The sequence below is a fragment of the Pollicipes pollicipes genome, unplaced genomic scaffold, assembly GCF_011947565.3.
Source record: "Pollicipes pollicipes isolate AB1234 unplaced genomic scaffold, Ppol_2.1 Scaffold_4219;HRSCAF=4965_pilon_pilon_pilon, whole genome shotgun sequence".
Taxonomy (NCBI): Eukaryota; Metazoa; Arthropoda; class Thecostraca; order Pollicipedomorpha; family Pollicipedidae; genus Pollicipes; species Pollicipes pollicipes.
In genome coordinates, this window is record NW_023596448.1 from 15,217,565 (window position 1) to 15,233,497 (window position 15,933).

General features: G+C 54.4%; 1 protein-coding gene across 1 annotated transcript in view; it reads left to right on the top strand.

The window, feature by feature from the left end:
- LOC119094922 (forkhead box protein O-like) overlaps positions 1–9,154 on the top strand; it is a 34,373-nt gene extending 25,219 nt beyond the window's left edge. Inside the window, exons 2-5 of the mRNA XM_037217832.1 lie at positions 7,578–7,753; positions 7,895–8,082; positions 8,121–8,981; positions 9,034–9,154. Of these exons, the coding sequence (XP_037073727.1) occupies positions 7,578–7,753; positions 7,895–8,082; positions 8,121–8,981; positions 9,034–9,154 (1,346 nt within the window). The remainder of the gene's footprint in view (positions 1–7,577; positions 7,754–7,894; positions 8,083–8,120; positions 8,982–9,033) is intronic.
- The last annotated feature ends 6,779 nt before the right edge of the window (positions 9,155–15,933 follow it).

A 15,933-nucleotide genomic window follows, 5' to 3' on the forward strand; every position in this document is an offset into this window, starting at 1 on the left:
TTTTTGATACCACGCGATGCACATGTGTTAATTCTGATTATTTTATTCTGTTGTGCCCCAGGTAGTCTCCGGTTTTTATCGATTGGCGCCGGGACCAGAAGCTTAGGAAGTCTTTTAGCAATAAATTAATTGTAACACAGTGAGGATAGGTTCATCGAGTGCTTATGTCCCTCGCTTTCTTTGAAGCAAAGTTCCCCCATTAGCAGACCATTATTTAACGTGGCCGCCTTTTATATTTTTTCAGCGTGATTTCTACCCCTGTGGGCTTTTGCTCCTCTGGAATTTCCGTCTTTCAACATCTTCACATTTTGACTTTTGGTCTTTTAACTCTTCTCCATTTCGACTTTGATTACTGTTGACTTTTTGTTCTTTGTCTTTCGCCATGTTAATGCCTATTCCTAACTAATTTTGTTCTTCTCGGCTTTTTTGTTCAGTGACTTCTTCCCGGTCCGGCCCTCATTCCAATTAATTTTTTGCCCGTAGGGTTTTTCTGTTTTATGTTTATTCTGTTTACTGCCTGCTATTCGCTGCTCGATTTCTTTGTTTGACCTTTCCCATTCGTTTCGATTTATTCAACGTTTTCTTTGGACACCGTTTGCTTGATGACGTAACCCGCGATCACCTGTAATAAGTTGGACTAGTGTCCTCCACGACGCAACCTGCGGTTGCATGTAATAAGTTGAACTAGCGGTCCTCCACGACGCAACCTGCAGTCACGTGCAGTTAGATGGATGCCACGCCACGTTCGTGGTCCTCTACGCCAAGTCAGTGAACGAGCTGACCGAAATTCGGCGTGTGAAGAGACTGCTAAGGAAGCTATCAAACGGTAGCAAACTTGGGGTATTCTAAGCCAAGATTCCCGTGCATTGTGGGTACTAAGCTTTTGCACCCATTTTCGGCGACCGGGTCCGGTCAAATAAAGGCAGCAATGGGCTGAACCTCTTGCGTGTGGCTTGACCAAATATTGGCAACCCTGTGCCCTTGTCGCCAACCTGTAGCTGTCAGGACAGTACAGTTCGGCATGCAGGATCGTGGTATGTATGTCAATTCATGAGCACCTGTTTGCTGCCATTGACACGCATAGTTTCAACCTATGGCGTATGTAACACTCATGCATGTTGCATCTCTTCATTATCTGGCGTCTCAATCGGCAGCATAAGAAACTAGAGCTTCCTTCCTCAACACTTAGCCCCTCTGACACGGAAACTGCCCACACATATCACAGCCAAGGTGACCCACGCCAAGATGTGGCCTCCGTGCGCGATCACGTCGACCAAGGGACCCTCTGATTCACAGAAGCCATGACCCAGAGACTCTTGTCAAGCTCCAGACTCCAGACTCTCAACTTGTGTCCCCGTCTACGAGCGTGCTGCTCCAATACCCATCGACGAATCACGCCAAAGTGGTACCATCTGGTGCGCCGGCTCGGCGGGAAGACTTTGGTGCCGCTCTCCAATCGATCGGCGGCGTGTGACACACGCTGCGTGCCGTCAGCCGCACCTCTGCAGAACTCACGCCATCAGAGGTGGGGCCAAACGGGAGGGTACCACTGATCCAACCGTCAGCCGCACCTCTGCAGAACTCACGCCATCAGAGGCGGGGCCAAACGGGAGGGTGCCACTGATCCAAGGCCGGGTGGCCGTGCAGGGCGCATTGCGGGGTGTGTGTTGAGTGGTCTGCAGCCCTGTGCGGTCCGGGGCGTGACCGAGCTAGCGGGACAACATTCGGTAGGTGGGAGACTGTCAGCAAGGCCATCGGTTGGGACAAGCCTGGGGCGTTTCGAGCCAAGATGTTCGCGCAGTGCGCACGCCCACTTTTGCATCCCTTTTCCTTGGAGCCCCATTGTTGAGGCTCAGGCGGACGGTCCATGATGCGGTGACGGGCTCGAAGACGGGCCTGTGGCTGGGCGATCGGCTGCGATCAAATCCGGCTGTGCGTCACATGTGGGGTGTCCCAAAAGGCAGCCTTCTTTAGCCATTTCGCCAACCTGCAGCTGCCAGGGAGTGGTAATTTGGAGTGCAGGATTATGGCATACATGTTATTTAAGGGCAACCTGATTTGTGTCCGAATGGCTCCATCATATGACGTGCAGCTTTGCACCTGTCTACAAATTTGGACGGATAAATTGGTAGCCTTGGAAGTTACCTGTTGCACACCAAAGGTATGGGCCTGTTTACCCTAAGGCTGTATGCGCCTACCAAAAAAATAAAGATCAACAGGACACAGATTGCTAGTCCTGACCTTTTAGTAATGAAAACTGATGGCAACAAAGGAGCCGACAGAGGAGAGAGAGGAGTGTGACGACGGAGGCCACCAGATCTGTAGAACAAAACTGAAACAAAAGGGCGTCTCTGGAATGCTTCTGTGCAGGGGTGCCACTTGCCTGATCTTCTCCCGGATTTCGTGCATTTATTGTCGCGTTTTTGATATCAAGGATAATCCTTAAAAAGAAAAAATAGGCCTGCAGCGCGCTTAGCTTGGTTTCCATTTGTGAGTTGTGCCCCCCCCCCCCCCAAGCCCACCCCCTTGATTGGAAGCTCCTGCGTGCATTCTTGTTTAAAAATGAACCAGGCTCGCGTAAAAATAGAACAAAGAAGTCGTCCATGCGTGAAATCCCCGTCAGCGAATGGTGAGCTGCACGAATAGGTGAATGCGGCCTTTACTGAAAAGCCGTGGCATATCGCAGTGCTTCTTTGCTCCCCTCCAGGTATCATCGCGTGAAAAATTGTTAATAATTGCATGGTGGCACAACGCAAAAAGGAGCTGGAATGACAAAAGCACGATAAGACACCTACAAGATGCACGCGGTACCAAACTGACAGAGCACTAACAGTGCTGTGCTCTGTGTGTGTACTTGTCGCATTAGCGGTAGGCATCTAGTGTGTCAGCATTTCAAGAGAATGCTCTGCATTGCATTGGTCCGGCATTCTCCTTCTTGCTCCCATTAATCGGGGGTAGAGGGGAGGGCTCAGAGGAGCATTATAGTCAAGCTCAAGTCAGTATTGGGGGTGGGGTTAGGGACCCGTACGCAATGCATAAAGTGACGCCACTGGTTATTCGGTTCTAAGCTTACTTATGCTGTAGTGCTGATGCGTATTTCAGTATGCTGTCCTTGACATTGCCCTGATGCCCAGCGCTTTGGGATGTGACTGCAATTGACAGTCGTGGATGCAATGTGCTGGGCTTGAGGTCGTAAGCAATGTGCAGTGTTCGTTGTTGCTTTTGTTTTTGCTTTTTAAGTTTCATTTAATGCACGCAGCTTTTATGGGACGCAAGGATACAGAGCACGATAGATGAGGTTGCCATTTCGAATCATGTAAGTGATACCGTTTTGTGAAAATATCACTTCGACATTGTACACATTTCGTCGCAAAAGTAATCTGCTTGATTGGCGTTGCTTCCAAAGTGGCAGCAGCATGGTTCGCTGCCTGTACGCCTTTTCAATAGAAGAAATCGTGACGCACGTCTTCATGGACCCTTTTATGGCGTACGAGTGACTGCTGAGATCATGACAGCGTTCCAGGACCATGGGGCAACTCGGGTTCGACCTCGTGCCCCGATTTGGAAGCCACAGGCGCCAACCACCCGGACATTGCGCTCACCGCCTGCGCCTGAACGCTGAACCTGTTGTTCGAACCAAGGGAGGGGAGCGAATGGGAGGTCCTCCAGAGGCTGCAGTTTCAGCGGTGATAGTGCGGCCATTTCTAAACTCAGCCCAAGTTTAGTCGTGCCTTTATCATAAGCGCTCGCCGGCGGTGGTCCGCATAAAAATAGAGGTAAAACATCGCTGGATCACCCTCAAACTTTCCGGAGTTTCCACCACCTTTATCCCCTTGGGACAAATTATCAGATGACTTTACCTCAGTCTGCTCCTCAGATAGACTTTATGAGGCTCTACCGGGCTATGAAATGTCTCGACAGACATTCTGGGCAATGGTTTCCTACCCACGGGTCAGTGAAGGACGGTACACTTAAAATATTGTGTCGATCCGGAACCCATTTGCATCTTGTAAGTTCAACATTATGCACCACAGCATCACACCACCACAGCCGAAAGGACAGGCGGATGATAACACCGGGCGCGAAGGTATCTTTAATGGCCACAGAGACTTAAAAGGTCGCAGAACATCGTGGACCCGGGTCACGCAGCAGCAAAGAGCAGCCCAGACAACCTGGCAACCATACAGGACCGGGCGTGTGAGCATTGCTCGATGGGGAAATAGCTTTGCTCCTACGGGCTCGCTCTTGAAATTCCAACTAATGACCAAAATCCGGCCATATCCAGCCAACGTTGACTTGATAATTGGGATGTCGGGATCCTGTTCTAAGGCCATCTCAATAGTGCGCCAACGAAGAGTGCTGCCTTGTCAAGTGCTGGACGGTGACCTCGTGATGAATTTAAGCATTTGGTGAAGCATTTCCAAGCGGAAGGATCCGCCCATTTGGTAATTTGGGGACCACCACCCTTTCCTGCTATTCTGAAACTGAGCCATGGCTGTTTCGTGCCCTGCAGCCACACTACCGCATACCGAGTTGCAAGAAGTGTGCAGTTTGACAAACTGCAACTGCGTGTTCCATTCTGTAAATTCCAGAGCCACATTCTGATATCTGAGAGACAAATGGAGCCTTTCAAAAGCCACATTCAGGTTTTCAGCGGTCGTCGGCGCACGTACAGAAGGACCGGCTGTTGTGTCTCTATTGAGCTCGACTGAACTGTTGCTGGTTGTTTTGCGCCGCGTCTGAAGCCGTCCCCGGCCGACCAAATCGTGTTTGTGCCCGTCAACTGTCTAACTTCCACAATACTAGCCAGTCGCCGCGCCGACATCGGACACATCCTTGGAGAAGGGGGGTTTCAATGTGAGGCCTACGTGTGCCGACATGTCGCGCCTGGCCTCGCGGTGCTAGGCTGCGGCGTTTGCCGTCGGCCGGACGGTCTGGCGACGAGCGGCGGCCGGATGGCCTGCCGAAGAGCGGCGGTCGGGCGGTCTGCCGACGAGCGGCGGCCGGACGGCCTGCCGACGAGCGGCGGCCGGACGGTCTGCTGATGAGCGGCGGCCGGACGGTCTGCCGACGAGCGGCGGCCGGGCGGTCTGCCGACGAGCGGCGGCCGGGCGGTCTGCCGACGAGCGGCGGCCGGACGGTCTGCCGACGAGCGGCGGCCGGACGGCCTGCCGACGAGCGGCGGTCGGACGGCCTGCCGACGAGCGGCGGCCGGACGGTCTGCCGACGAGCGGCGGCCGGACGGTCTGCTGAAGAGCGGCGGCCGGACGGTCTGCCGACGAGCGACGGCCGGACGGTCTGCCGACGAGCGGCGGCCGGGCGGTCTGCCGACGAGCGGCGGCCCGCTGCAGCGCCGCCGATTCCACCCGAGCGACGAACAGAACATACATCTTGTCAGCTTTACCGCGGCGTCGGATTCCACAGATTGGCATCAGCCCATCAGGTCCAGCAAACAAATCCCGTCAGCTTTGCCGCGGCCTGCCGGGTAGGTCCACTGACTGGCATCCCGCCGGAGGTTCAGCAAACAGGGCTCGTCATGTATGATGTTTCCATGAATCTTTGGATTTATAGCCGGGAAACCAAAACAGATAGTCATATAACTATGAAAGGTGTTTCTTAATACAACCCATGGTCGGTTTGGCTTATTGCAGCTTCTTGTCTGAATATGTAAAGAAGGGAAATGCCATTTCAGCGAGAATTCACCCTCCCTTAGTTCTTCATACAAGTCATGATCATTTAAAATCCAGCTTGAAAGGGCAGTAATACGCCAGTCCGGTGCAGACTCGCGCCGGAGAGGTGTCACCTCAGGTGGCGAGTAAGCAGAGGTGCAGACTCACGCCGGAGATCTGCCGCTTCAGGTGGGAAGTAAGTAGAGCGGCGGACTCATGTGGGGGGGGGGGGGGGGGGGGGTCCTACGGTGGGCGACGTGCGCGGCTGCCTGGCCGCCGCTGGATGTTGTGCGCCGCCGGCTGCCGCTGTTGCGCGTCCCCACAAGAGCGAATTTATAATGAGGAGCCCATTGGTCAGCATACGAGCCAGATGATGTTAGCGCGCGACTCGGCACGTTGTGGCTCCGGAACAACCAACATCAGCGCACACTCATGTGAGCCACAGAGCTAAGATGAAGCGGATGACTGTGGCATTGGCGGGATGGTGGGTCCGGTCAGGCACCATGAACGGCTGTCTCCCCGCCCATGGCTGTGCGCCCTTAACCACGGTACCCCAACTCCACCTTTTAGCTTGCGATAATATTTAAATGGGGCAAAAACGGAACCGCGTGCACACTAGTACGCCTAACTGGCAAGGGTCCCACGCACTGGCGAATTATATTGGCAAGAGCCCACTGGGTAATGGCCCTGGGAGCCCCCCCCCCCCCCCCGGCCTTAACTAATCCACGCAGACTCCGTGCACTCGGCGCCCCATCACACTCACTCCAAGCATTTACATTCGCTGGCACCCACATCATCCCATTCATCCTTGGCTTGCACACGGGTGGGACCCCCCCCCCCCCCCCCTCTTATTTCCTGCACCTTGGCATTATAATTGGCTCGTCGGTGTGGGTCCTCGTTCAGTTAAATTCATTGATCACATTTCGATCTTGCCATAAAGCCACGTTTAAGCCCTGTTTAAAGTGTATCACGTTAGGCTGCCAGCTTGGCACCGACGCTGCTGCTGGGCCGACACCGGGTGTCCAAAGCCCAATGGCGACTCGTTCCCTCGCCAGACCTCCAGGGTGACGGCTCCCTGTTTAAAGGAACGCTCCTAGCGTTCCGTCCACGATGGGCGGCCGACCATTCGCACGGCCACACACACCGCTCGCAGCTCCCCGCTGCCGCGCATGCGTCTTAAACAGCGCCTCGTCCAGCATGGAGGCGTCGCTTCCAGCACTTCTGCGCCCTCGCCTCCCGCCCACCGGAGCAGGCTTTGCAAGGCACCGCCCCACGGCGCGTCCCTCAGAGGCCTGGGGGTAGACAGCGCGCTCTATGGGACGCTGGAGCCCCTCGTCAGACGACGAGCGCTCGGCGCGACCTGCGTCCACGCCTTACGGTCTCCTCGGCCTGCGCGCTCTGGAGACTCGGTCTGACCGGCCTGTCCGGCGACATGATTACTCGTCACCTTCCCTATGACCGCCGATGGCGGGATCCCTATCCGTCCCAAACATCCCGTCACCAATCGCTCATAAGGTCCGGCGTACAGCACGACGGAAGAGAGCAGACTGACTCCTGTCCTCTCCCAAGGTGGAGACACCACGAATAGACTCTGTTACCGCCATGCCCAATCAAGCATCTCGGGCGGTTCCCACGGGTTCTGGGTCACATCGTGACCAATGCCTCTTTAGGCCGTCACACCTGGGGTCAAATGGGAAACAATCAAACGTGTCAGCCGTCTCCGAAAAAAGTGAAACAGTGTCTCGAGCCGCGCTACCCACAAACGTCTATCTGCGTAAAAGCAGGACTACGGTCGTCTGGCTCCCCGTCCTTGTCGCACCCACGCCGGGCTGCTCACTTGCCGGTGGGGAGGCACGGCTCGACGCGGACCAGTGAAGGACGGCCTGCGCCACACCGCTGTTGCACGAGTGCACGCCGCCGGGCCGGCCGGCAGCGTGGAGTACCACGAGATGTCGGATATCTCGGGCGAGGGGAACTTCGATCCGAACTTAGGGCCGCAGCAGCGGCTGCGTGCCAACACCGGGCCCCTGCCGCGGCCCGAGGACTATGCACAGAGCCAACACCCGCTGGACAACCTGCCCGAGGCGTCGCCTTGGGACATACAGCAGTAGAACTTCCACCAGAACGCGCCACCTCCGCCGCCACCGCCGCCACCGACTCTGATACCCTCGCTGGGACACAATGGCACCGTAACGGGCAACGGCGGCGGCCTGCTGCTCTGCAAGACGGAGCCGGGCACCACGCCGCTGGGCGGAGACCTGGCCAAGCCGGCGGCCGCCTCTGACTCCACGGCCGTGCTGCCCAAGCCGAAAAACTCGAACCGGCGCAGCGTGTGGGGCCCGCACCGCTACGCGGGCCTGATCACGCAGGCGATCCTCTCGTCGCCGGAGAAGCGGCTCACGCTGGCACAAGTGTACGACTGGATGGTGACCAACATCCCCTGGTTCAAAGACAAAGGGGACAGCACCAGCTCGGCCGGTGCCGCTTCATCAAGGTGCAGAACGAGGGCACCGGCAAGTCCTCCTGGTGGATGATCAGCCCGGACGCCAAGACGGGCAAATGCACTCGCCGGCGCGCCACGCTCGAGACGTCCAAGTACGAGAAGAAGCGCGGCCGCGCCAAGGAGAAGGTGGAGCCCATCCGCGGCGGCCTGGACCACACGCCGAGCCCGTCGTCGTCGCTGGGCGACGGCCTGGACGGCCGGTTCGCCGAGAGTCTGCTGCATCCGACGCAGGCGGGCTTCCTTGGAGGCGACTACCGGCACCGGGCCAACTCGGCGGCCTCGTCGTGCGGCCGGCTCTCGCCGCTGGCCGCCTGGCGGTACCGGCACCGGCTCGACTCTTACCAGCAGGAGCAGCTGGCCGACTCGGTCGACGGCGGCTTCAAGTTTGAGCCGGGCGTGCCGCTGGCGTACCGCGGCATTAACGGCTACGGCCTGTACGCCGGCGGCGGGCCGCTCTCGCCCAACGGCCAACCCGCCGGCCTGCTGCCCGGGCCCAGCGGCCGGCCCGGCCCCGACGGCGACCACTACAACGGCCTCCAGTCCGTGTCACTAGCGGCCAGCGTCAGCTCCATGTCACCCAGCCTGACGGCGGATCACTACGCGCAGGCGGAGGGCCTGTACCACGGCCTGCCGGCCAGCAGCGCCTACGGCGCCTCGCTCAGCTACAGCTCGCCAGTCTCCTCCTCCTACACGGCCTCGCCGTCCATCAGGTTCAGCTCGGCGTCGCCGGTCTCGTCGGGCGGCAGCTACACCACCAGCGGCTTCGGTAACAGGGCCTTTGCCGCTCCGCCGCCGCCAGCCGGCCAACCGTTCGCGGGCTCGCTGATGACCGTGTCGGCGCCACGGCCCGAGGACCCGCAGACGCCCCTCCCAGCTCATGTCCAACCTGATGGGCGCGCTGCAGCAGAACCACATGCCGGTCGACCTCGACCTGGACACGTTCCAGGGCGGCTTCGACTGCGACGTTGACAACATCACCTGACTCGCATGCTGACCAATGGGCTCCTCATTATAAATTCGTTCTTGTGAGAAGGGATGACAGCGGCAGCCGGCGGCGCACATCATTCAGCGGCGGCTAGGCAGCCGCGGACGTCGCCCACCGCTAGGTACCCCCCCCCCCCCCACACACACACACACGCTGGAGAGGTGTCGCCTCAGGTGAGGAGTAAGCAGAGGGTCAGTCTCACACCGGAGAGGTGTCGCCTTGGGTGAGGAGTGAGCAGAGGCACAGACTCCCACCAGAGAGATGTCGCTTCAGGTGAGGAGTAAGCAGAGGTACAGGTATCCGAGGTCACTCAAAGTGTTACCAACTAAACGTGCAAGTTCCATATAAGTGGGCGGTCAAAGTCGGTCCCCATATTTGTATTCCGAAATGGGTAATGGGCCATGGTTGTCAAATTTTTCTCCGGGTGGTGTGCAAGTTTTGTGGGCTTTCTAAGAACACCAGTTTTCTTTTGGCGACGTTTTTTTTGAGTATTTTTGCTCGGAACTAAATGTCGCGGTTAGCCAGGACTTCTTCCAAGTTAGTAACAACGTTTTCGCACTAGCGGAGAAAAATCAGCTTAATCAAACGTTGTCGTTGTTAGCGCTCGCCAGGCCGGCAGCAGCATCTACCTCTAAAGCAGCTGCACGATATGGTCATTCACAGATCAAAGATGGAAAAAACAGCAAACGATATCTCATCACCGTTGCTATGGCCTGCTGTTCAGGCCTTGGTCGTGTCAAGTCAGGCAAACAACGACCATTGACAGCGACCAAACGTAACCGTGGAAAACAGGGCGAACGACAAAGGTCATGCGGATTCTTGGCTCGTCTTCCGTCCGCTCCTGTCGAGGGCTCATGTAGCGACCAACAGGCGGTGTTCAGGTGCATTCTGCCCGAGATCTGAACAGCATAGTCACGCCGCGTCGGTCCACTGGGACGGTTAGAGCATGGGGCCCGGTCTGTCGGCTACCCGGCAGGCGACGTCCGTCATCAATGACTGGCGGGCTTTGATCCGCGGCTGGCTCGCATGCGTGTGTTTCGTCAGCACAACTTGCTGATTTCGGCGCCCGAGTGGCTTAAACACAGGCCATAAGAACGCGCTCTAGCGGTACTGGTCGGCGCTCGAGTGGGTTGCGCACAGGCCATAAGAACGCGCTCTAGCGGTACTGGTCGTTTTGCATGAAACCTTTCTGAAGTGTCCGTCAAGTCTCAGGCAATGCTCATTCATATCCAATATTTTATTCACCAATGGATACTGAAATGATGGCAGCCTGACATTGTTTAGGGTGAGCTGTGTTAGTGTACGTGTTGCCACCTGCCGGCCAAACTGGACATAGAAGGCTCTGATCTCCACAAAATGTAGCTGGAGCCGGTGCAGTAGTCAGACATTGACCACAGGAAAACAAAACCAAATCTGCAGCTTACCAGAGCGCACCCGCGCTTGATGTGGTGGAATCCATCCCAAAGCCAAACCAAAACAAATAAAGCCAGATCTGGATATTATTCAAACGGACTGTTACAATGCAAACGGAATCCGAATATGGCTGGAGCGCAGATACAATTGTCGAATCTGATACCTAATCCGAATAAAGCTTATTTATTGAAAAGTAGGCTGTGAAGCACATACAATCTGTTTATTCACTACATGTAAAGTAAGATATAGTCAGCAGTGCATACATGAATTAGTGCAACGGGTGTTATATATTGTCAATGCATGGTGATCGATAGAACGACTCCAAGCTATTAACGTGTATACATATGAAGCACCAAGCACAGCATTGTTTTTGATACCAGTTTAAAGATAGCTGTCTTAATGCATAAGTGATAATATACGTGAGGTATGCTGGAATTATTGTCAAGTCAAGCGTACCCGAACAAACTTCCTGCCTTTCAAATTGCCATGTAATTCAAACTAATTAGCTATCGTGAGTCTTGATAAGTCATTACAGCTTCAACTTCCCAGCCCGACAATTACCCTAGTAGTCCCTAACAATTACATGGCTGGCAAGCCCGCTATGTGAAATACCCATATGTTTTGGTTGTATGGGATATCTCGCGAATCGGACATTTCCAACACGAAAGCGAATAAATTCAGATTCATTTAGCGATTCAAAAGTTTGTGTGCTTGTTTTTACTGTGAAAACTGTCTTGCCCACTTTTCTGAAGCTAGTCTTCCCGTAGCAAAGAAGGCTTCCATGGTATTTACGGTACAGGCGATCCACGCAAGCTTGATGTGCTCTTAAACCGTCCATAATGATCCAAACATCCCTGTACTTCAATGAGAACCTTTTCTCCCCTTGCAGAGACATCATGATGGACTCACCCACGCACAAGCGGTCCGCGGCATCACTCTTCGCGGGATGACGATTCCAGTGCTGAGGTTCGCGGGGGAGGCAGGTGCAGCGGGTTCGGCTCGCAGGACCCGAGGTCGGCGTGGCGACGGCTGCGTGTGCGTGAGGTGCATGTGCCTTTTGTGCAGAGTACACAAGATTAAACAGCGTCGTGGAAGGCGGTGCTGTTGCTGTATGCGCATTTACACCGGACTGCGCTGATGATTTGCGAGAACTGCGAAAACCGCTGATGAGTGCGATGATTGTTGTGACCACACGCCGTCTTTCGTCCGTGTTTGATGTTTCGAGGCGCCGAAAAAATCTGTGTCACATGCTGAATGTTGGCTGCCATGAAATGATCTGGTAAAAGATCAGATCAAGGAGCAGACATTTCGCCTGAGCGAGAGGGGTGCTGTCGGCCTCCCAGCGCTGACAATGAGCCGTATTATGGCGGCTATGGCCGCCAGGAGGCTGGGCCTAAGGATGGGCCCAATCAGAGGTTTGGTCCACAACTGGACCCGATCAGAGGTTTAGTCCGCGACTAGGGCCGATTGGAGGTCTGGTTCACGACTGAGCCCGATCAGTGGCTTGATCCGCGACTGGGCCCGATCAGAGGTTTGGTCCGCAACTGGGCCCGATCAGAGGTTTGGTACGCGACTGGGCCCGATTAGAGGCTTGGTCCGCGACTGGGCCCGATCAGAGGTTTCGGTCCCGACTGGGCCCGATTAGAGGCTTGGTCCGCGACTGGGTCCGATTAGAGGCTTGGTCCGCGACTGGGCCCGATTAGAGGCTTGGTCCGCGACTGTGCCCGATTAGAGGCTTGGTCCGCGACTGGGCCCGATTAGAGGCTTGGTCCGCGATTGGGCCCGATCAGAGGTTGGTCCGCGGACTGTGCCCCGATTAGAGGCTTGGTCCGCGACTGGGCCCGATTAGAGGCTTGGTCCGCGATTGGGCCCGATTAGAGGCTTGGTCCGCGACTGGGCCCGATTAGAGGCTTGGTCCGCGATTGGGCCCGATCAGAGGTTTGGTCCGCGACTGTGGCCCGATTAGAGGCTTGGTCCGCGATTGGGCCCGATTAGAGGCTTGGTCCGCGACTGGGCCCGATTAGAGGCTTGGTCCGCGACTGGGCCCGATTAGAGGTTTGGTCCGCGACTGTGCCCGATTAGAGGCTTGGTCCGCGACTGGGCCCGATCAGAGGTTTGATCCGCGACTGGGCCCGATTAGAGGCTTGGTCCGCGACTGGGCCCGATTAGAGGCTTGGTCCGCGATTGGGCCCGATCAGAGGTCAGACACTAACGGGCTGGCTCCTCCAGACGTCCAACCCAGGCCCCCAATCATGTCCGCGAGCTGGACGTGAACGCCACTCTGATCTGGTCACGTGATCGCGGCATGATGTATAGACCACGTGATCGCTGGCTGTCCCACTGTGGTGATTCGACGTCAGGTGGCTGGTAGGTCAGCGCATGGCGTGCGATATTTTTAAGGATATATGTGTGCGCTGAATGCGACGCGTGTTCGTGGTCCTTTAGAAGCTGCACTGCGACAAGTCGGGGCTGGTTTCTTTGGAGAATGTGTGGCGCTAATCTTCTTAGCTGCCTGATGGGAGGGACGGTGTCCTCCAATGATGCGTTTAGGCGCTGTCACTCTTAGCTGTTAACGAATGTAGCGCCATCTTTACTTTGGCCGGATCAATATTCTGCCATCTAACGGGCTACTAGTAGCTTTACGGAATGTTGCGTTTAGGTGGGGAAATGCTCGTTTTGTAAATGCTACCTAACAGGGCCTTCTATGGGAGTAACGGTTGATATCTGGAATCGGATGCATTTGATAAGCAGCTGAAAACTGCTAGGCTTCATATGAGTTTCTAACCCGCCGCAGATGGCTTGGACCAGTCACGCGGTTGTCATGGCGAGCGCTTTGCTCTGCAGGTTTTTTTTTTCCGCAGAGCCCCATTGCAAGCTGCTACAATACAGCTTAATCTGACCATTTCTCAGCTCTGTTGCTTCTCAGACATCCACCCCCCCCCCCCCCCGCACAATGAGTAGGTGGGTGGCCCGCCATCTTGTGCACTTGGCTTTTGCTTGACTCGTTTGACCAAAGTCCATTTGGATCTGACTCACAATAGGCCAAGTTGATTCTGAACCTGACTCCAGCAGGCTTTACAGGCCGGAGTCAGCTCAGTATCGGGCTGTGGCTGCAATGCAATGAATCCGTGCCTGACACAGACCAAAAATGCTCAACTTCGTGGTCGACTTCGGGGAAGTGGACTTTGTTTATCGTTATGCATTGTTTGCATAGCTCATTTTCCCATTGCCAACAAACAAGTAAGGCAGTTGAACATTAGCAAGCAAAAAACACAGCCCCTTAATCATATGCATGCGTACGTGTGCATGCGCACACTCGGCATGAGTGATGTGTGCTTCAGAAACGTCAATGCTGCAGACAGTGAGCACCTTACATGTGCACATTTACCAGTCTCACTCACATGTCTGAGCTATGCCTGCATCCTTGGTAACATCACGTTTGGGAAATTGTTTCATCATGAGATGGGATTTTTTATCCTCATAACAACCAACCTTCAACATACGTGTGCTGTTCAGTTAGTAAGGTTCACTGTGTAAAAAGTTTGTCCTTTGTAAAGCTAACGTATCCAAAGTTCCACACATTTACTTTCGACTTGTTCTAGCCACGGGCACCTTTTCCACTCAATTTCCATCCTGGACACAGTTTTTCCGGCACCCAGACCAGCACCAGAATACCGTCCGGAAAAAAGCCGGCAGCTTTGGTCTCCCTTGCCGAGTCTATTACGACACGTATTACGTTCGCGCCAATTTGGAAATGGTGATCACACGGGATTTATTTCCGAAAACCGAAGAGGTGGGAGTCCAATCGCGTGAGGTCCGAGCTGAGCGGTGGTTGGAACATGAGGCCCATTCTCTTGCACGTGTCTTACCTTAGGCGTAAGCCTGATTGTTTTGCTTACGCGAGCTGTGCGTGTGCGTGTGCGTGTGTGTGTGTGTGTGTGTGTGTGTGTGTGTGTGTGTGTGTGTGTGGTGTGTGTGTGTGTGTGTGTGTGTGTGTGTGTGTGTGTGTGCATGTGCTTTTGTGTGTGTGCATGTGCTTTTGTGTGTGTGCATGTGCTTTTGTGTGTGTGCATGTGCTTTTGTGTGTGTGCGTGTGCTTTTATGTGTTCGCGTTGAATGCGGCTTGCAAATATCATGGTATACAAAGTGATGTTTTCAAGCATCCTTAGAGCTAATCATAAAGTCAATCATTGTGCGTAAATTTTATGACACGGCCCATGATCGCAGAAAAAAAACAAATAGAAATGACCAGAATGAACGATTACATGAATGCCTCAATATTCAAAGGCGACGAGTTATGTACAAGAGCCCACAGTATAGACACACTCATACAAGGGATGAGGGATTTGGCAACGCTCGGAATGTACAGCTTACAAGACACGCCACGACACAATTTTTCCAGCGAACGATGACTTCATTTGACAAGTGTAAAGTGATTCACAAATTTTCCTGTCAGAATAACCCTTGGTTTTCGGCAAAATTTGAATCGAGAGGGGGAAAGAGAGATCTCATCACAAGAGATTTGGTAGTGATCATGGATCAAAATGAATATGTCGCCTACGGGGGCTACAGCTGGGCTGTTTTGGCAGCAAGTCTGTGCTCATGAAATGTCGTTCAATAAGCTACTTTGACTGCCTACGTAAGCTACTTGTTTACCTTCCCTCAACGATGTAGCACATAAAACCAATATACAACAGCACCCGTCAAAAAAATTACACTAGGTTTACTGCAAACACATTCTCGACTGCCAGATGGACACTCAGCTTCAGAACATGCCGAATTAACAACTTCAATTCAATGTGTTCTTGTTTTGCCATGCCACCCTTATGCTAAGCTTGGACTTCAAAAAGCGGTAAACTTTGCGCACATTGCTACATCAGCAGTGCGGTAGAATAAGAATCCTGCATTAAGAAATCCAGACCGCTGCTCCCGCGGCTGGTGCTGCTTTCACTAATTTCTTTAGCGCTGATAGACCCTACCTTTTCTTCTTGATTGGGGCGCCATTTCCCACGACGACTCTGATTGATTGATTGATTGGTTCAGCTCTACAGGTGATAACAGTGGGCCTCTGCCTGTGCTAGCCGTGCTGAAGTCGCCGCCCGAGCTGCTGCCGCATGAAGCTGCGATCTCGAGTCATTCTCTAGTCCAACAGCCTCATGTCTGGAGTGAAGCACGCATTACATGCATAATGCATGCATGAATAACATAACTATTTTACCCAGTTTTCTCCCGCCGGTGGTACGCTAGAAGCTAATGCGTCGGCCGCCTGTTGGAAGACTCAGAGGATTTTCGTTGTCTTGCTGTACGAAAGAAAATGCTGGTACCGAATACAACTGTTTAAGAACAGGTGCATGAACACACAC